General features: G+C 41.3%; 4 protein-coding genes across 7 annotated transcripts; 3 read left to right on the top strand and 1 right to left on the bottom strand.

The window, feature by feature from the left end:
* Positions 1–1159: 1159 nt before the first annotated feature.
* Positions 1160–3933, bottom strand: tmem138 (transmembrane protein 138). Of its 2 annotated transcripts, none has more exons than XM_047595820.1 (5): positions 3797–3933; positions 2735–3244; positions 2143–2314; positions 1952–2027; positions 1160–1854 (listed from the first exon to the last, which is right to left on the bottom strand). In XM_047595820.1, the coding sequence occupies exons 2-5, from the start codon at positions 2860–2862 to the stop codon at positions 1742–1744; spliced, it is 489 nt and encodes a 162-aa protein (XP_047451776.1). In that variant the 5' UTR covers positions 2863–3244; positions 3797–3933; the 3' UTR covers positions 1160–1741. The 2 variants fall into 2 exon arrangements, with proteins under 2 accessions (XP_047451776.1, XP_047451777.1); XM_047595821.1 differs by lacking the exon at positions 3797–3933 and adding an exon at positions 3344–3752.
* Positions 3934–4149: 216 nt separating this feature from the next.
* cracr2b (calcium release activated channel regulator 2B) lies at positions 4150–13505 on the top strand. 2 transcript variants are annotated; one of them, XM_047595810.1, is made up of 18 exons: positions 4150–4283; positions 5816–6072; positions 6149–6260; positions 6358–6505; positions 7111–7257; positions 7347–7437; positions 7513–7608; positions 7684–7871; positions 8769–8840; positions 8932–8986; positions 9793–9872; positions 9974–10094; positions 10287–10413; positions 11110–11191; positions 11279–11393; positions 11637–11744; positions 11874–11947; positions 13210–13505. In XM_047595810.1, exons 2-18 carry the CDS (start codon positions 5818–5820, stop codon positions 13292–13294), a joined length of 1956 nt encoding a protein of 651 aa, XP_047451766.1. In that variant the 5' UTR covers positions 4150–4283; positions 5816–5817; the 3' UTR covers positions 13295–13505. The 2 variants fall into 2 exon arrangements, with proteins under 2 accessions (XP_047451766.1, XP_047451765.1); XM_047595809.1 differs by having other exon boundaries at positions 4151–4283; positions 11871–11947.
* Positions 13506–13649: 144 nt separating this feature from the next.
* On the top strand, positions 13650–18118 carry cd151 (CD151 molecule). 2 transcript variants are annotated; one of them, XM_047595816.1, is made up of 9 exons: positions 13650–13824; positions 14733–14817; positions 15342–15533; positions 16167–16241; positions 16693–16713; positions 16980–17084; positions 17211–17366; positions 17444–17530; positions 17661–18118. In XM_047595816.1, exons 2-9 carry the CDS (start codon positions 14734–14736, stop codon positions 17718–17720), a joined length of 780 nt encoding a protein of 259 aa, XP_047451772.1. In that variant the 5' UTR covers positions 13650–13824; position 14733; the 3' UTR covers positions 17721–18118. The 2 variants fall into 2 exon arrangements, with proteins under 2 accessions (XP_047451772.1, XP_047451773.1); XM_047595817.1 differs by lacking the exon at positions 16693–16713.
* Positions 18119–18132: 14 nt separating this feature from the next.
* Positions 18133–20193, top strand: gatd1 (glutamine amidotransferase class 1 domain containing 1). Its single transcript, XM_047595819.1, has 7 exons — positions 18133–18333; positions 18488–18564; positions 19301–19406; positions 19505–19612; positions 19698–19789; positions 19876–19969; positions 20058–20193. Exons 1-7 carry the CDS (start codon positions 18285–18287, stop codon positions 20171–20173), a joined length of 642 nt encoding a protein of 213 aa, XP_047451775.1. The 5' UTR covers positions 18133–18284; the 3' UTR covers positions 20174–20193.
* Positions 20194–20196: the final 3 nt, after the last annotated feature.

Raw genomic sequence — 20196 nt, 5'->3', positions numbered from 1 at the left:
AGGTTTGGGTATCTAGTGTATTCTTTTGTTTAAAATAGCTGGAAGAGCTGTCGATTTAATTGCGTTGTAAATGGTCTTGCTTTTATATAGCGCTCTTCTATCTATTGATACTCAGTACTTTTACAGCCTCATGTCACGCATCTACCCATTTGCTCACACAAGCACACACATTCACTAGTGTCACGCACTGGGAGCAACTGGGGGTTGCAAGTATGTTGCTCAAGGACACTTAGGCATTTGGTTCATTCTGGGGATCGAACTGCTAACCCTGTGTATAAAATGAACCTAAAGTTGAATTACCACCTTTCAGTAAAGTACAGTAAATAAAATAAGCTATGGATACTTAAATAACTGCACTGCATTCTTAAAGGATAGATAAAGTCTTTTTGGTTTGTTGTGCCTTTGTCTGAGTTTACCTCAACTTTTCATCAGTTATGAAGTGACATCAACAAAGTACACAAGAGACGTCTACAAAGAGCTGCTGATCTCCCTCGTGGCTTCACTTTTCATGGGGTTCGGAGTACTGTTCCTACTACTCTGGGTTGGCATTTACGTATGAAGGTACATTGAAAATCTCGTCCTTTTAAAGTCTAATAGTTTGTATGTTCAGTTATTTAAATAGTTTCTTATTGAATAAATGTGTATCTTCTTCTTATATTTTTTTTCCTGCTGTTTCAGGTGACGGACTTTAAAGATCATGACACATTCCAGCAAAACAAAGGACATCACTCACAACACAAACTGGATTTTGAACTTAATTGGAGTGCACTGATAATATTTTGGGAACATATGGACACCGGATTTCATTTCACAAGTAAAGGGGATTTGTACAAGTCTTGTTGTCTTTCTTTGTTTACCTTCATAGCTGCAATGTTTGCAGTAATTCACAGATTTCATGATGTTGATTAATAGTTATGTTAAATGTTGATCAACAGTCTTTGAGACTCCAGACCTCCAGTGCAGGGCAACGTAACTCCTTGGTTGCTTGAGAATAGAAGCTTATTCTGAGACACTGACGGCGGCTATTTGTAGTGCATTTCACTAGCGGTGCTTAAAACCTCAATCCCTGATTAATCTTTGTGTTAAAAATAGAGCAGTCTGTTTCACCTTGTCTCTGGGATAATACCGACTACCCTACTGATGAAGGATTACACTGGAATTAGAGAAGGATTATTTAATAAAAACAGCGGGAACACGATTCAAAGATTCCCACTCAAAGACAACTGGGTACACATGAAAATTGGCCATCCACCATGTAAACAGCACGTTCTAACCTCACATAAGGCAAAATAAACCAACTTGTCTCTTGCTTGTAGGGGGAACAACAGAACTTTTCACCAAACAACACAGAACTTGCCTCTAAAAAAAACATATAAAAACAATACTTCTTTTCTCAGCTTCTACCATTTTTTTCAATGTGTTGTATTTTGTCTGCAACCCAAATTGATTTACAAGGCCACATAGATTAGCAGACTGAATCCTGATTAATACAATACTACACATGCCATCCTTGGCTAACCTGCCATTGTAAACCATTTAACCAGCTGTACGCTTGGTATAAAGAGCCAGTGCACACTCTGATGAGACTTTGCCTCATCCTCTTTGTTAGTGAGTTCTGCAGTGTTCGTCATTAGCTTGTAGTTGTGTTGTATACGTAGTGCAAAGTGATTATAAAATAAGTCAAAGTAGCTGCTGCTAATGCGGTGTACATTCCTTAAAGTCTCTCAAAATTGTCCCTTCTTCACTGACGAGCTCGGGCAAAGGCATCACGCAGCCACATGGAGTCCTCATACAGCCGCGGGTCTCCCATGAACTCTGCTGTGCGTTTGTATAAGTAGTAATACAACACAGCCGCTGTGAACACAAACAAGTACAGTTACAAGATGACATCTGTGGTGGTAAATGTAATAATGTAATGGAGAAGGCATCTCTGATTAAATCCATCGATTACCTGTTCTCTGGAAAACAAAAAGAGCTTCAAGACCATCTGTCCAAACAAAACGGTTTGACTGGAGCCATCTGAGGTTCTAGAGGAAAAGGAAAATCAGGTGATGGGTCACATCCAGATTCCACTCGGATACATAGTCAAGTATTAATTTTAATTGGTGCACAGTTGCCTGTGAAGGTGTGATTAGAGCGTACCAACACCCAGCAGTGGAAACAGATGCTGAGGGTCAGGTAGAGAGCAGAGAATATCAGCAGGGCCCTGAATCTCTCCAGCAGCAGAGACACCAGGCCGACCTGGAACACGTAGGTGTTGAACATCATCAGGAGGATGATGATCAAGTTGAATAAGATGGCAATGTCCTGGATGCTGCAAACACATACACATATTTGTAATACATCAAACATTATGATCACAAAAAAGGTTTTGTTTCACGTGTTGAGGGGGTAAGAAGTGTGCCTTAAAATACTAGTCTGTGCAACAGCAAAATGTAAAGAAAGTAGATGTTACAACAAATTAAAGGACATCACGTCAAGACTTATAAATAGTTCAGCCAACAATTATATCTTAAAGGTCCCAAATTTTACCAGGAAACTATGTCAGTGCGTGTAACTAAGGCTGATCTCTTTGTGTCAAGGCCAACCCTAATAATAGCAAATGTACTGTACATGAATTACAAAAAAGTGCATGTCTGCACATTCAAATAACTACATTTGATTAAATTAACCATTCAGACTGAGTGGAAATGAACACCATAGCTCCATATCATTTTAACATTCAGTGACTCACATGAAAAGCACAAGCTGGATGACGGGTGCTCCCCTCAGAAGTTCACTGAAGGAGTTGACGAAGAGGTCGTAGGCTAACAGTGTCAGCTGGATCAGCAGCACCAGTGAGAAGTTGCCAGTCTGGAGCATGTTCAGTGGCTGATGCTGCAAACCATAAAGCTTCACAATCTATTCTCCAACTTTCTTCTGGTCGATACGGTTTACAGGTCCAGGTACTTGTCGGTGACACTTTGTCAATGTTCCTCCCCTACATGCTTCAGTACAAAAACAGTGCGGAGATCAAGAAGCAGACATTGATGGGTCACATGAGTTCATCCACGTCGTCAGAAATGGGGAATGTTGTTTATCTTTATATATTCCCTCCGGTTTGCTCCTCTGACAAGCCACATGATGTCCTAGATGAGAAAAGAAATCTCCATGATGACTGCAGTCCGCCCAAGGTATCTGATGTCTGTTAAAGGCTGCATCTTGACATCTTTGGTTCGGGAAATCTTCTCATTTCCTGTATCCTCTGTGGAGAGCATGAACAGAAGCAGTGAAATAACAAGGCTGGTTATAAGCATTACGAAATGTTTACCTGTAAAAGAGTATCCACAGCACCAACTCGTACCTTCGCCCCGCAGCCATCTCCAGTGAGCGTTTGATATAACATGTCTTCTAAACTAGCGGCAAACCTACGCATGTAAGTTAAACCTATGTTACACAGGCAGACATGGAAACGTCACGGCAGGGATTATAGATGTGACCTAAGTTGATTTACGCTTACACCACCACCTCTTGTTTTGTTGTTGCTCTCGTGGAGCACCCCCTTTCTTTCTTTTCACCCATCTAATCTGCCTATGACGGTGGCCTATCAATATTTAGTCCCGGCTGCAGATAATCTTGGAGACGGATAATAAGCTGTCTTATACCCACAACAAATCACACGGCCGGCACTCGCACAGTCCGGGCTTTAACTTCCCTCCAAACTCGGTCGCCACGTTAACCACGGCGACATTGTTTAACTCTGCTCCCTGTTATACAAGCGCGGTTCACAAATACAATTTAATCAACACATACTTACCAGAGACGCGTGTGCGGAACAAAAACAGTCGCTCCGACCCTTGAAAAACAACAAAATTGCTTATATCCCTATTTTTATCCGCAACCAGAGCAACCCACTCTAAGCATCCCCTGATGTTTTTCGGGTAACGTATGTATTTCCGTAAATTCCATGGTAACGCTACGTGCTACCGTAATACCAGACATAAAGGTTTTCTAAATTGTCCTCTAACATAACAGGAATTGCTACATGTGTTGTACGCGCATCGATTTAGCAGAAGTTTAACTTTTCATTACTTGTACTGCTTGTAACTAGATTTGAAAGAGATGAAACTATGGAAATTAATTTAGTGGAACTTATTTTGCTCACTTTCTGGACCCTACCAGACATTACGGTAGCCTGCAATTGCACGAAGTCTCTACTGCCACTCAGCGGCTGAAGTGAACCCGCGCCTGAGTAACTGTGAGGAGATCAAAGGTATTGGACACCTGCGTCCAGTACTCCGTAGGTGAGTAGTCATTAAAAGTTTCTCCGGTTTCGTTTACCTTTAATATGACAACTGAAATATAAGACAATGTTTGTATTCAGTATATCTCTGCAATTGTAGATTAACAGTCGGCTGTTCGTTGGTTGCATGGGGTTCTTTGCTCCTTTAATAATAAATGTAGGCTACAGTGCTGGTTTTGTTTTCCTCGAATTGATACGTTGTTCAAAACTTTGGCGTAATCTTTGCCATGCAATTCACCGTAGCTTCTCTAGTTTGTGCTTAAAATTGTTATTTAACTTGCACTTCCCAACATTTAAGTCTGTTTAACTTACTGTTTTCTCATCGGCGCTGTCATCGTGTTTTCAGGCAACATATGTTCAAAGTGAACCCACATTGTCAGGCAGATTGTGGTCTTTCAGTGACCCGTTAAAGTATGACCGAAAGTTTTTATGTGTTGTGGACAATCTGTCGCTTTCCCCGAATGCGTGAGAGCACCCTGCACTGACACCACCTCGCTAAATAGTGTGTTAAATGTATTGAAGTTTATTTGACCTTTGGCGTGGCTGTTGGCTAAATGGGAGTCCGACTAGACATACAAAATCCTTAACATGCGATGTTTACATAAGTGTCTTATCTGGGATTCCAGTGTTATACAGAAATTTTTGAAGCTTTCAAAGATCATCAGGAAGATAATTTACTGCCATTAGTACTACATGTTTTTATTTGCGTTTTATCTTTTATAGATAGCAAGGCTGGAGAGATAAGAAGGCGAGGCAATATTTCATTAAATGTTGTAGGTTGTTTTCAATTACGCGTGCACTTTAACATGACCAGCCCCAGAAATATCTCCCCCTCCACCGTTTTCACTGCAGTTCAAACTCAGAACTGTTTATGATTTACGATGATATGGTCCTCCCGGTGCTTGTGTCCCTCACAAATCACCTTTTATGCATGCTTGTGCCATAGTTCTCAAGAGCGAAAATTGTTTGCAGTTGTGGTGGTTCTGACAATGCAAACAACTGCAAATGCTTTATTTGCATCTCCTCTCCCGGAGCTATCCACCCTCCCCTTCAAGTACACAGTGATTCTTCTCACATGACACTGTCCTGTTTTTTTACCCTCTACACATCCTGGTGCTCATTGACAGGCTGAATTCCCCTCATCTAAATAAACACCGATGGCAGCTGGCTGTGTGTAAAGTCAGTTCACCTGAATTGCTACCTTAATTAATCGCTATAACAGCTTTAAAATGTGTTGTATATGGACGTGACCTACTGCTGATCTCGGCATGCGTACAGTCCCAGCAGTAAGTTTGTTCTGAGTCTCATGTTTGACAAGGGAGGACCTGTACAGCCTGCTTCCCATATCTGGCGTCACTAGTAAAAACTAAACCTAAAATGTCATTAAATTCACTCTAGTTCGTGGAGACAGTTAAAAGTTAGTGTCTCATATTTTGTCTAATTTGCCCCAGACGACGTAACAAGAGGCCGACATGTGCAAGTAGGAAGTATAGGGATAGACACATCAACACCGTGTCGTCTGTCTCTGTGCAGTAATGTCTAAGTGGCTGAATGATGGTGAAGTCCTGGTGGGTCAAGGCAGCGGGGAGGCAGTGCCAGCCAGTCCACGACTGCGCAGCCTACCAGCTGGGAGCCCCAGGCCGAGTCGGGGACGCAGTCCGCTGGTTTCGCCGCGCACCAGGGAAGCGGTGCCGTTAAGCCCACAGGCAGAGACGATGGGCAAGGCCAGAGAGCTGTTTCTCCTGTGCGATAAAGAGGGGAAAGGGTTCATCACAAAACGGGATATGCAGGTAATCGGTTTAATGTGGCAGAATAACAAGATTTAAGCTGACTACAGTGTTGAACCTTCGGTCTTTTCTTTGTCAGAGGCTGGAGGGAGAGTTGCCACTGTCCCCTGAACAGCTGGAGACAGTGTTTGAAAGTCTGGACCGAAAGAGTAATGGATTCCTCACTCCTATTGAATTTAACACAGGGCTTGGTGAGTGTAGTATGTTTTAGTGCAGCGGTTTTAGACCTATGTAAAAAAGCTCCTCTAAAAAAAATAAACGTGTCCTTTTCTCTTCTCTGCGGTGCAGGCGAGTTGGTTGGGCTGGAAGAGACGACTGAGCTAAGTCAAGAGGATACAGAAGAGGATGTGGATGGGGTGGACTGGTCCCAGGACCCCACTGCAGCCAGATTCGAAAGCATACTAATGGAGCTCGGTGCCGACAAACTTTTCAAAGAGTGAGATCACAAGTTTATTGCCATTACGTTGCATCAAGAGTTATACATTGACTTGTACAGTACGATATAGCACCGTGGGCATCTTTAAACATTCGCGCACACCTTCCAAAAAGCCTCAGAAGCTGGTCTAAGTATACGTTTTAGTTGAACTACTGAGATTTTATAAGTGAGAGTTTATCCTTTTAGCACACAGAGGAAGCATTCTTCTGCTGCCTGGTATTTGCATATCAGCAGCGCCGGGATATTTTGAGGCAAGAACTCCAATACTTTAAGTATTTTCCATTAGAATACCAACAATAACTACTTAACACTTTACTTCAACTTAATATGAAGTTGTATTATTGCCTGTATTAGATTGTGTACCTAATAAAATTAGCAAAGGGTGTGTATACTGTATACGAAGATTTAAAATGTCCAAAACTTTTTGTTGAGCAAATAATTCAAATATTTAAGATGAGTCATTTTTAAAGTAATCATACTTTGTGCAGGTCATACTAAACATGCCATAATGTACAAGTAAAGAAATATATTAGTGGCCGTAATATATTTCACGGTGCCGTCTCTGTGATGTTGTTCAGTTAAGGTTGGATTGTGTTGTGTATCAGTCAACAGGATCTACGTTCCCTGTGGTGTGAGCTCCAGAGAGACAGGCCGGAGCTGCTGACTGTCCTGGAGGGGGTCCTGGTCCACGCCGTGTCCCATTTACAGGACACCATCAGAGAAAGAGACAGCCTAGAACAAGTTCTACGCAGGTCTCTGCTTCCTCCCACCACAGTCACTCTAACTGCCATTTGGCTCACGTCGAGTCCACAAAATGAATCCCTCTTTTGTTTCTTTTCAGACGGGAGACTGAACATGATGAGATTGTTCGGTCCATATATGAAGAAATGGAAAACCAAATCAGAGAGGAGAAGGAGAAACGCTTGGCGGAGGTACAGACGTGTCCTGGTTTGCTGTTGTGCCGTTTGACAAGAGTGTTAATTTGATTTATTTGTTGTGAAATCAAGGACAGTATTAAACTGAAGCAGAGAGGGGTACAGCTAGAAGAGGAGCTGAGGATGCGTGAGCAAGAACTGGAGAACATGATGAGCAAACACAAAGAGGTAGGCATCCAAATGATACCGGGTGTTACTTCGGAGAAGTGTCAAAGGTTAATGTTAAAAGGCTTTTGTCGTTAGCTCGAGACCAGAATCCGGCAGCTAGGCCTCGAGCAAGCAAACATTAAGGAGCAGAACCTGCAGCTGAGGAGCCTCAACATGCAGCTACAGGAGCAGGTGGAGAGCAGCAGAGAGCAGCTGGAGGACGCTCTGAGTCAACTCAACTCAATACAGCACAGCGCTGCCGAGGAGCAAGTGGCCAGACAGAGGTGACCGACCAAGATCACAAGAGGAATTTCAATTTTAAAACCACATTATATTATTTTAATGATGATCAGTTTTTAGCATTCCTCCGCAAAGAAAGATAATTTATGATATAACTAAATCTTATGGCATTCATAGCTTCTTCAAAATAACTAAAAGAGCTGTTAATTCAACATAAGGAGGCGTTGTATTGTCTGTGTGTACTGACACGCGTTGATTGTTTTTACAACCCCATTTTATTTAGCTAGGCTAAATAACAGACAAACCTGTTTTAGCTTAAGATTGTTTTATTAGAATGTGTCTGTTTCATTGGTGTTGATAAAGAACTCTAAATACACTGTACGGTAGTCATGTGATCTCCTGTTAAATACAGTGAAGCAGGCTGAACAAGACCAGAGTAGTAGTCACTAGAAATCTTAACCCTAAAGGGGGTAAATACTGTAAGTGAAAAATGTGTTCGGCATAGTTTTGAAAAATATTTAAATATATTTGCACTTTGACATTTGACTGTTTTAAAGGATCAGGCTGGTGTAAATCTGTATTTTTCAAAAAGTCTCATAAAACGACCAAACTACCAAGATGTTAGTCTGACCTTTTATCCTCTTTGAGACACTAAGCCTGAAGTCCATCGATTTGTGAAGACTCTTCACAAATCACTAATGAAAGCAATGATTGACCTGCTGAGCCCTGCTGTGTCCACAGCATACAAAAAATAATAATTGTACAAGTCCTGTTGCCTTTATTCAACGCCTTTTGGGTTACTATGACCTGAATGACTGAAAACCTTCACAGACATGTAGACTTTAGATACACGACAAGTTATCATCATGTATTTTCATGGTATATGAGAAAAATATACAGTCTCACCAGCTTTAATCTGTGCTTTGTCTGGTTCACCGTAGAAACGTGATGAAAGTATCAAGAAACATGAAGAAAGAGAAGGACAGTCTCTTGAGACAGCTGGAGATACTGAGGTAAGTCTAAAGAGCTGCTGTTTCAATTTAACTTCCTTCATCAAACTCTTATCAGTCAATGCACTTGAATCCATGACTCTTTCTGTGTCAGGGATATGAACAAAATGCTGCGAGACGAGAAGGACGCCCAGCAGTCTCAGAAGAGGGTTAGTCACAGACACTCTGTCCTTCCTCATCTGCCATTAACTTATTACCTCAATGAAGACTTTTGTGTGCCGTGGACACAGCAGGTTTATCAGCCTTTAAGCTAAGTCCTGGAATCCCTTCACGCTTCATAACTTCCATCCTCTGGACAATGACTATTTCTATGGGCAGCTGTTATTTTTGGTTATTGATTAATGTCACTAGCACAGTATTTGCAATGTTGTTTTTCCGTGGACGTGGTCAGTGAAGGATTTGGCATTTACGTGGTCCTATGTCAACCTGAAGGAACAAGTGTATATATAGATATATACAGTATGTGTATTAGTCATTGTTGCACTATTTATGCAAGTGATCTAAAGCGGATCAGTATTTACGTGTCCCATATGCAATCTTTGAGAATATTAATATATAGTATTGTTGCCAAAACTGTTCACTGTAGATGAATGTTGTTGTGGATTTTAATTTTAAAGGCCAAGAATGCAAAAAAAAAGGAGTGACCACAACAAAACAAGTTCTTGTTAGTCATTTTGTGTATATTTTTTTCTTGTCATGTGATATACAGTGTAAACAAATATTTGTATTGTTGATAAATGATTACGATGTTAAATTACTTGGAACAGAATAAATACCACATAAATACCACATTTGGACTGCATTCCTATAATCTACCTATTACTACAGAGATAGAGTTAATTGATGTTTCTTTGACACGTGCAATAGTTCATCCATGTATTAATACTCAAAATCTATTCACACCTATAAAATCTTAATAAAACCATTTCTTCTGCCTTCCACAAAAACCTTTTAGACTCCAAATGCCTCAGTACCCTTGCAGAAGAAAGGGTCAGTCATAGGTAACTACTTACTGCCAGACAAGCCCGTGAAAAGGTTTGTATGACCGACCACGTACATTTGTCATGTTTGCAGTGACGTGGCAGACGGCCACGGGAAAGGAAGGCACTAATTTTGTGTATTCGTTGATTCTGAAGACAGCTGAGCTCTTCCGATGAGTTGGAGCAGGACAAAATGAGAGGGGTGACAAATTCCTCCAAGAGGCACCAACGGTCATGTAGAGACAGGTGTGAGGTTGTTGAACAGACCCAAACTCAGGTAGGGAAAATATTAAATCTGCAAATACACACATTTTCCACTACAACCTTACGTTTAATAGCAGAGATTAAAAAAGAGCAGTAATTATAGCAGGGGAAAGCTGTTATCAAGCAAAAACATTGTCCCTCTTAAAAACTGAAATATCAGATTGATATAAAAATGTGACGTTTGGTCCCTTTACCTGCACTTTAGAGCAACACTGTCAATCCCCAGCGAGTGTTCAAGGTGGTATTTCTGGGTAACTCAGGGGTGGGTAAGACCTCCTTCATCAGGCACTACTGCACAGGACACTTCTACAGTCAAATGAGCACCACTGTTGGTAAGCTTTTTTATTTTTTTATTATTACTAGCATTCTTTTCTTGAAGATTGTTGAAGTAAATATAAAAGGAACAATCAGCAATAACATTATGACCACATGCCTAGTATTGTCTAGTTTTGACTTTTGCCTCAACAACTTTTGGAGAAATCTGGAGGCCAATTTAAGACCTTGTATTCATTCCTCAAACCAGTCCCTGGACGATTATTACTTCGTGGCAGAGTGCATTATGCTGCCATCAGGGAATATAATTTCCATGAAAGGGTGCACATGGTCCGCCACATTGCCTAGGTAACATAGGTAGGTAACATCCACACGAATGGTAGGACCTAAGGTCTTCAAGCTTCCCATAGTTCATACAGGTGCCACGTGTTTCCCAGGTAAGTGATGCACATGCACCCAGCCATCTATGCAAAAGAAAACACGATTCATCAGACTGGATCTGTGATTCAGTTACAATGCTCACAGGCCTATTGTGACAATGGCCCAAATATGTAGACAACACAGTTTGCCCATTTTTTCCTGCTTCTATCACATCAACGTTGAGGATGTTCCCTTGTCGTCTAATATATCCCATCCACTGGTAGATGCCACGGTAACGAGATAATTACTCACTTCACTCGTCGATGGTCATAATGTTATGGCTGAGCAACGTTTACAAGGCAAATGTGAAACCACGTGGCTTGGTTTGTTTTTAGGTATAGATTTTCAGATGAAGACTTTAACTGTGGACTCCACCACCATCACCCTGCAGCTCTGGGACACCGCAGGGCAGGAGAGGTTAGGAAACTGCTTTTTTTTATGTTGTTGTTTTTAGTGGGTGTGCGTGTTGTGTTTTAATTGTTACTCTTCTTACTTATTTTTCAGGTACCGTAGCATCACCGAACAATACTACAGAAAGGCTGACGGCGTCCTTGCCATGTATGACATAACTAACTCGGCCTCCTTCACCGCGGTGAGAGGCTGGATAGACTCGGTTAAGGTGAGCAGGTGGAGTTACCGTGGATGTAAAAACATGCAAAACATTTCGTCCTAATTTGAATACACATGCAGTTTATTGCCGGAAAGGTGTAGTTTGAATCTCAGCAAACAATGGTGACATCTTAAGTCTTAATTTTATTCTTTTTGATGTTGGCGCGTCAAAAACAGTGTAATGGCATGTCTGCACACTGGTATACGTTTGATAAAATAACCACGGTTCACGTAACCTGCATGTCTGCCTTAGGAGAAAATGTGTGAAGGTGCCGTAATGATGCTGCTGGGGAACAAACTGGACGCGGCAGACGGTCACAGCAGAAAAGTGACATCAAGAGAGGGGCAGAGGCTGGCAGAGGTGAGACGCATTTGAATATCCAGGCCACTTACCGCAGTGATTTACTCCTAAAGTAGCTGCTAAAGTAGGAAAATTACTTTTAAATAAATCATATAAACTGTATTTTAAACATATTGGTTTATACAGCAGCACCAGGCTTTGTTTTATGAGTGCAGTGCCAAGACTGGACGTAACATGGACGAGCTCATGACTCACCTGGCTGGGTAAGGCACCGCATTTCATTTTTTGTTTGTTTGTTTGTTTGTTTTTAAATTATTATTATTATTATTATTATTATTATTACTTAATAGCCTTCATATAATCTAGATCATAGGTCTTCAACAGGGGGTCCATGACCCCTAGGGGGTCTGCAGAGGTACACTGCAGGGGGGACGCAAAATCATTGGCTGATTAGACATTTTTATTTATTTATTTTTTTAAGTTTCCCCCACAAATTTAAATTTCTATACACATTAATCCAACATTTTTCAGTAAAGGGATAAATTGAGCCAGAAGACGTTATCTTTCAGTCAACACTTTCCCCTGCTTACACCTGCAGCGATACAGGAGTTGTCTCAACAACACACAGTTTCACACAGAGCGCCGCACTAGACCTGTCAATCTAAGCCTCCTGTACACAGCAGGCCCCGCCCCTTTTTACAGCCTAATATTCAATGCACAATGATGATAATGATGCATATGTATAAATAGCACTAGGCCGAGTTTGATATAGAACACATATAGTAGGTAGCGGGTCCCGTCCTGGTTTCTCCTTCAGTTTGGGGCCCTTAGCCTGAAAAACGCTGAAGACCCCTGAATTAGATCGAATGTTTGTACATATATTAGTACTTTTTTATTGTCACCACACCCAGCTGCCACTTTAAAATAAAAAAAACACAGTCCTGAAATACAGTCCTATTTTCACAAAGAGTCAGTTTTTGTTGAAACCTTTACACAGACTGTGTTGGTTTACCTATATGCAGGTTTCTGGGGCCGTTTGTAGTTTTACATCTTTTGAAAACTACGTCACACAGTTTTGCACAGAAACCATTTTTACTTGTCACTGTAAGGGAAGTTCTTAATAATGGTTACATTTAGGGAGGTCTTGCCTTTGTACATTGTGATTAATCGACTTACTGGGACAATTATTATCCCATTAATACACAAGCTCTATTTAAAGCCTGATATTTTGACTTATCACAGCCTGAACTGTGATAAGGCAAAATGTCAGCCTTTAAATAACCTAGCTTGTTTTGTCTGACAAACAGTCCAAACCCCAAGTATATTTACAGACACTAAATTAATGCAGAGAAGGCATATTTTTTATAATTTTATCTTGATCAATTTCTTTAATCAGGATTTATTTTTGATTTTGGACAAAAAATGGACAAAAGTAGTAAAATAATTGTAACTGAATAATGACCACGTTTAGTTATTACTAGTTATTTATTGGGCGTTTTATTTCTTTTTTTTCCCATCATTTTAGGATTTTGGTTACACTACACGATCAACAATGTCAAGGTGCACTTTCACTGACCGAGGACAAAGCTAGAAGAAGTTGCTGTACATGAACAGCGGACGACTGAAAAGACTTGTTACTAAAAAACTTCCAGGCGTCCCGGTTCAGTGGAGCAATGCTGTATCCACGGCAACGCCGGCTCATCGAGGTCCTGGGGTCACTCGTATTAACTTGACAGCGTCGCCTTTCTGTGAATACGTTTACTGAATAAGTCGTTATGTAACTTTTAGAAAACATAAAGTGAAATATATTTTTAATGACTCCTTTTGTGTCATGGTCTTTTTCAAATAACTGAAGAGTTTTCTTCAGGCCGGTACAGCTGAGGTGCATGAGAAACCAGCTGGGGGCAGACTAGTCCTCCGTATAGCCGCATGTGGAGGGGCGAGCTGCCTGCCCTGCCAAAAGAGGACAGGCTGTCAGACGCTTTGGTAGGAGGCTTGGGTCTGGCTGTGTAAGCTGAGAGCTTACACTGTTGCAGCTAACCTTCAGAGACAGTAGCACGGTGACACGGGGGTTAGTGGGATCCGGGAAGACGTTACCCCGATAATCTACATCCTTCGGGGGCCCACCAGCTAAAATCAGGTAGGAGTATTTTGGCCTCAGCGGAAAGCGAGAGCAATTTTTCCATGACACAATGGGTTAAAAATAACTCTGAATGTTGACCATTAGGGTATTGTTTTCAGTCGTATTTGCACATTTTCTATACCCCTAAATTCTTATGAGTTCACGTTTTGAATGTATTCACCATTTCACATCTGTTGTCACTTTACCCTTTCTTGATTTGCTTTGCAAAAAGAAATATTCACCAGTGTCTGAAACTTTAAAATCCCCCGTCTCCCATGATGCTAAGGGTCACAACGTCTCTTATAATAGAAGCAAAGGAAGTTCAGTTTAGGATAGGATAAAAGCGGACTTTGACTAAATCTCAAAGTAAAGACTAAAATGTCAACAGTGTGTCACTGAAGAGTGAGCCCATCAGCTTAAGTTACTGAGATGGGGACATTCGGTATATATCTGTCTGCTGGATGACATGTGACACAAGTTGTTAAGTATGTTTTGCCCACAACATATTTGATTTCATCGGTGAGCTCTTTCTATCGCTCTGTTAAAACCAACTTGAAATGCACGACACGGTTCAGTCTCCCGTTAGCCACAGGTTAAATGTACAAATGTGCGCTGCAGTCAAGTTTGAGCCCCAGCCAGTAGACGCTTCGCACTAAAGGTGGAACTAAGGCAAACTGAAAGAGGAAATTCCTAAATGTGAACTGCAACTAATCTCAATCAGAAATAAATAGGCTTAAGCAGAAAGCTGTGTGATATTAAGCATACTATGAGAGGAACTAAGAGGTACGGTCTGCACTCACAGCATCTTCTGTTTACTCCCTAGGGGGAGATTGAGTTGTGCCATTTAATCCTCTCCAGAGAAAGTCTTGGGAGTTTTATATTTGGATTTGTGTCCTTTTTTTTTCTTTTCTTTTTCTTTTTTTCAGAATGGAAGCTCGACGTGAAAAAACAAACACCTGTGGGACAGTTTGCCTGAAATATCTGCTCTTTCTCTTCAACATCCTTTTCTGGGTAAGTTAACCAGCAGGAACAAACCATTAAGGGCTCCAGTGAAAGCTGTGATAATTATTAATGTGCTAGGTAGCAATAATTAACTTCAAGTTGAAAGCCATGCTTCGACTCATTTGCCATCGATACTGATGAAAACGACCCTTTTATGACACTGAGATTAATTCTCGCTGTTATAAAATAGACTGCAGTAGTTTCTGTGGAGCCAAAGGGGGAAAAAACTGCAAACATTATTAACTGTTTTTCAAAGACAATCCCACTTCTATTATTTTTAGTTCTTTAACTTCAATTTCCTTCCGTCCTTAAGGATTGACTAATCCGTCACTCCCAACCACAAAGTATGCACCATGCAGATTAATGTGCCTCAAATAATAGTAGCTGCACTTCTCTTGAGGCTTACAGTGGGAGTATAAGGCGTTGTCCCGTTTGCATCATCGTCAAATTTTGGGAGCTAAAACTATGTGGGTGCTTTTTTGATATGAGCATCTGGTTTGGATTGAGCTGATAGCAAGCGTGTGTTTTGTCAGCTGGCAGGAGGGGCTGTGTTGGCAGTGGGCGTGTGGACTCTGGTGGAAAAGAGCGACTACATAAGTTTACTGAACTCCGGCTTCTACTCAGCCTCGGCTTACATCCTGATAGCTGCTGGACTCATTGTCATAGTGACCGGGATAATCGGATGCTGTGCCACCCTGAAGGAGATGAAGAGCCTTTTGATTGTGGTAAAGTGACCGGTCCCACAAAACACTGTTTACCCTGGTTGTTTGACTTCACACTGCTGAAGCTCAAACCCCATTTAATTATGTCAAATCAGAAACTAAGACACTTTTTAGTTCCTGTTTACACACACACACACACACAGCGCCGAGCCCGAGTCGTGTATTGAAAGTTAATCCCAGGTGACCTTCTGTCTCGTCTGTCTGCATTCGGCGCAGCTCATTATGTCAGGCATGCCTGTCAGATATAACAGACAAAGTCACGCAGAGTGTGTCTTTAAGAGTTTACATTTAGAGTGCGGGTCACGCCAGAGGAATGAAGGGCATCGCAGGCGGCTGCTTGGAGTGAAGGGTGTAAGAGAGAGAGAGACAGACACGCGCGGCGAGAGGATAACATTCAAAAGCAAACCTGACGTTATGTATATTTTCACACCCCCCACAACCTACGCAATGAATCACTTCCTTCCACGCAGTTTAACCTGTTACTCTCGGGAGTATTGCTCGTATTTCGTTTCTTTTTAGCCACGAACAGATGCCTTCGTCACTGACAATATCCCTACTGCATGAATGAATTCCACATGTTAGCACATTCCTGTCTGTAATGTATATAATATAACATTTCATGTATTTCCTCTACAGTATTTGATCTTGTTACTCTGTATTTTCCTGCTGGAGATCATTGCTGGTGTCCTGGCCTACATCAACTACCAAGAGGTAATGTGCTTTACAGTCTGTTTGTACGTGTATAGACACGTATCAGACCAAAGCATATATAGGACTGGTGTTAGTCCAACATAACGTCATTTTCAGTCTAAACATGGCGTGGCTAGATGATTTTATTTTTATTATATATATGTATATATATATATATATATATATGTGTGTGTTTTTTTTTCTACTATTTTTAAATGTCACTGCGGCTGACCTTTTGCTTTCTGCCTGCATTTTCTGTATTGTTCGTTCCACTAGCCCTTCATGTGATTTCAAAAACCATTTCTTGTTTTCCATCATTTCTATTCTTAAACTCTTACACCCATGTATTGCCCCGGTGGCTGCACTCTGTTGTGAAATCTGCTCTGCACGCCTTTCTGTGCATGCTCTTCATTTGTCCTGTTTTTTCATCCTTCTTATACCTCTCTTTCTTCCCCCCCTCTTCTTGCTCCAGTGTTTCCCTTTCTGCCAACAGGTAATCTGTTGCCATGTGTTTCCTTTTCTTATCAGTCTGTTTTTATAACAGGTTGATGTGTGTAGCAGCAGAATCAGGTTTTATTTGATGCGAAATAGGGAGTGGGGTCATATATTCTGAGTTATGCGTGCGTGGGCATTGCACAGGTAGACTGGAATGTTACAGGGGAAAGTAACTTGACCTGGGGATATTTTTATTGATGGGAGGAGATTTGCAAGGGACAGATTTTTTTTTCCTGCCTTTAAGTTTTTCTGTCTGGTTGACAGCTGGATGAGGAGCTCAAGCAGAATCTGAGGGTTACCATGCAGCAGAAATACAAGCAGCCAGGAGAGGAAAGCATCACTGAGGCAGTGGACAAACTCCAACAGGAGGTGTGGAAGAGTGATATTATTTGTTTATCGGATCATTTTAAAGGCATGAAATGGCTCAGAGTTACAGTCAACATTTTCTCATTTATTTTCTTTCCTTTGTTCTTCCCTGACCCGTCTCCCTCGCAGTTTAAGTGTTGTGGCAGTCACAACTTCTCAGACTGGAGGGACAGTGCGTGGATCCAGGCAGGAAAGAGTGGACAGCTTGTTCCTGATAGCTGCTGTAAAACTCCCAGTGAACTCTGCGGCCGCAGGGACCATCCTTCCAACATCTACAGGGTGGAGGTGGGCAGAACTCTCCGTTGGCTAAATGTTCCGTTTTTAACAAGGTTTTAATATCTTTCCATTTCTCTTTTTACCAGGGGGGCTGTATCACGAAATTAGAGGACTTCATCCAGAGTCAATTGTATGTCCTCGGTGCAGTGGGTATAGGGATTGCATTTCTACAGGTAAAATCCTATCCACTGAGCAAAATACAAATTCAGTTTTAACGTTGTGCAAATTGCAAGCAGGCTGAACTGTGAACAACGTTTGTACCTGTGTGGAACTCACAAGTTCCTCGTGTCTCTTTTCTTACAGCTGGTGGGGATGATGTTCACGTGCTGCCTCTATCGGAATCTGAAAGAAGATCCATACTGACTTGACATTATGAACTGTATAATGTTTGAGGCATTATTGTAAAACCCCAAATATTTTCACAATTCTGTAGTGCTGTGAAGTTATCACTACAAATTGTGACACAAAATACACACACTAGAGACACTGTAAGGCTGCTGGACAGCGCTGCGCTTTGTTTCAAGCAAAATTTCTTTGCACGCTGTGTGCATCCTACATATTGTGTTATCACAGGGTGCATGAATGAACTTATAACCAAAAAGCCATATGTAAAAGCAGAGAATTATGAGCATGCTGTGGCTGATTTTGCTATCAGTGCTTGTCTTGTTCACTTTATGAAAGATATAACTAAATATATAGATAAAACATATTATTTCTTTGTCCTGATCCAAATAAACGGTGCCTATCTTTTTCTATTCCCAGTCAATGTGTCAGATCTGTTTTCTTCCCTTTAATATCGAACTTTTATTTTGAAGTTACGTGAGCGGATGTTGTTGTCAGGTGACTGCACTTCCTCTTTGCCTATTTCTTTTGCACCGTTTCACCCACAAATATTTTTCTTATTTACGTCAAGCAAAGGCTAATGAAATGTCTGCGAAACCAACCTGTCTCATAGTGGCGAGTGCTTCTCCTCAAGGTGTGTCCACTCGTGATAGTAGACAGATGGAGTTTGGTTTAGTCATTCATTTCCCTGTTGGCTGTGGTCACCGCTTGCTACAGCTAGCTCAACAAACACAGAGCTGCGTATTCTGATGCGTGTTTAAAATGACGTGTTTTGTTCATTCATTCAGGGGTGTCAGCAAAGTCTTTCCATCAGTCCTTCAGTCTCTGCAGCTCAGCGTTTAACCTCCAGACAGCCACTCCCGGGGTAAGAGACTATACTTAATACCTGGGGTGAAAAAAACAAAAAACGTCAACTTCAGTGAACCATGATCTGTGACCTCAGCACGTTATTCCGTCACGTTTTGCCCATGAAAAGAGTAAAAAATAATGTTTTTTTAAATTCTCTTTTAAAGCTGGGCCAGGTGGGAAAACTTGATTAAACTAAAGACCTATTGGAAGAAAAGAAAAAGAAAAAAAACGTGTCCCAAAATATGCAAATTATTTGCCTTTGAGTCAGAATTTTTTCGTACAAAAAATAAACAACTCGTTAAAAAATAATGACATTTTCTAAAACTCGAAAATATTACCCATAATAAATATACGTATTTTATCATTTGAAAAGCTTTAACTGCTTGAAGAAAGCCCAAAATCTGAATAGTGTGATAGAAAGCTGTTTAGTTCACCTTCTACAGAATGAGTGGTAATAGATAAGGATGGAAGGATGACAAACCACCTTTTCCCCCATTCAGCTTGACGTAGGTGCTCAAACTGTCAGATACCTTGGTTGGAAATATTTTCCAGGAGTAAAATATTCCAATATTTGAGAAACATGTCAAAGTAGATAGTATAGCTGAGTCATGTTTGCAGGGATGCTCCTGGAATTTCAGAAACAATGTGTAAGAAAACTCCCATTTAAACATTAGTGTCCATGGGTTAATAATTATCATACACCTTAATGATGTGTTTAATCATAACAACCTGAGTGTTTCTTTGAATTACAGGGGAAGCCAATAGACTTTGTTGGAGTGGATGAAAGTACAGCTAGATGGGTGCAGGACTTCAACGTGAAACCCTACGCAACACCGGCCAAACTTGAATCTATCGATGGTGAGAAGATTAATTTCATACCTATTTTGGATGTCTTCATCACTGCTGTTGTTGCTGTTGCTGTTTGGGCTCACTCATGTCACGACGACCTTTTCAAGGTGCCCGATACCAGGCGCTCCTCATCCCAGACTGCCCTGGAGCGCCAAACGACCTGGCGCACAGCGGCTCTCTGCACCGCATTCTCACACACTTCATCTCTCAGCAAAGTGAGTTTGGGGCTCGTTTTTAAAAGCAGCGAGTGCTTAATCCGATTGTCTTTTGTATAAACACTCCGTGTCCTTCTCCGTGCAGAGCCTGTGTGCGCGCTGGGTCAGGGAGTGTCGGCGCTGTGTTGTGCCACTGACGGACAGACGTGGATTTTCAGTGGCTACAGCCTAACAGGGGTTAGTATTATTTAAACATAGTAGAGGATAAAACACATTTATACAGTGACCATGTGTTCATTTATTCATTAACTGTTTCTTCAAAGCCGTCAGTGTTTGAACTGGTGCGGAGGCCTGACTTTGCCAACCTGCCCTTGATTGTAGAGGACTTTGTAAAAGACAGTGGTGGATCATACACAGGTGAGCTGACCCGCGGAGCACTCAGCGCTAAATTAGTAAAAATGCCTGATCATTGTTTCTAAAACCACCTTGTTTGTTTGTTTTCCAGCAAGTCAAGAAGATGCCGTGCACACAGTCATAGACAGACACCTAATAACCGGACAGAATATGCAGTCAACCTCACTTGCTGTAAATAATCTAATCTTGCTTTGTAATGCCAAATAAAAAAAATGAACAAAGTGACACCA

Source organism: Mugil cephalus, chromosome 10 (assembly GCF_022458985.1).
Source record: "Mugil cephalus isolate CIBA_MC_2020 chromosome 10, CIBA_Mcephalus_1.1, whole genome shotgun sequence".
NCBI lineage: Eukaryota > Metazoa > Chordata > Actinopteri > Mugiliformes > Mugilidae > Mugil > Mugil cephalus.
Note: the sequence above shows the minus strand (reverse complement) of the source record. Positions and strands in the feature narration are given on the sequence as shown.

Bases quoted from the DNA above. Each gene is read 5' to 3' on its own strand.
- tmem138 (XM_047595820.1), bottom strand. From the start codon at position 2,862: ATGCTCCAGACTGGCAACTTCTCACTGGTGCTGCTGATCCAGCTGACA. The intron at 2,315-2,734 runs GTGAGTCACTGA...ATGTGTTTGCAG, and splicing joins ATCCAGCTTGTGCTTTTCAT to CATCCAGGACATTGCCATCT. The intron at 2,028-2,142 runs GTACGCTCTAAT...CTTTTCCTCTAG, and splicing joins GTTTCCACTGCTGGGTGTTG to AACCTCAGATGGCTCCAGTC.
- cracr2b (XM_047595809.1), top strand. From the start codon at position 5,818: ATGTCTAAGTGGCTGAATGATGGTGAAGTCCTGGTGGGTCAAGGCAGC. The intron at 6,261-6,357 runs GTGAGTGTAGTA...TCTGCGGTGCAG, and splicing joins TGAATTTAACACAGGGCTTG to GCGAGTTGGTTGGGCTGGAA. The intron at 11,192-11,278 runs GTTAGGAAACTG...CTTATTTTTCAG, and splicing joins GACACCGCAGGGCAGGAGAG to GTACCGTAGCATCACCGAAC.
- cd151 (XM_047595816.1), top strand. From the start codon at position 14,734: ATGGAAGCTCGACGTGAAAAAACAAACACCTGTGGGACAGTTTGCCTG. The intron at 17,085-17,210 runs GTGTGGAAGAGT...TCTCCCTCGCAG, and splicing joins TGGACAAACTCCAACAGGAG to TTTAAGTGTTGTGGCAGTCA. The intron at 17,367-17,443 runs GTGGGCAGAACT...TCTTTTTACCAG, and splicing joins CCAACATCTACAGGGTGGAG to GGGGGCTGTATCACGAAATT.
- gatd1 (XM_047595819.1), top strand. From the start codon at position 18,285: ATGTCTGCGAAACCAACCTGTCTCATAGTGGCGAGTGCTTCTCCTCAA. The intron at 18,565-19,300 runs GTAAGAGACTAT...TTTGAATTACAG, and splicing joins TCCAGACAGCCACTCCCGGG to GGGAAGCCAATAGACTTTGT. The intron at 19,613-19,697 runs GTGAGTTTGGGG...TTCTCCGTGCAG, and splicing joins ACACTTCATCTCTCAGCAAA to AGCCTGTGTGCGCGCTGGGT.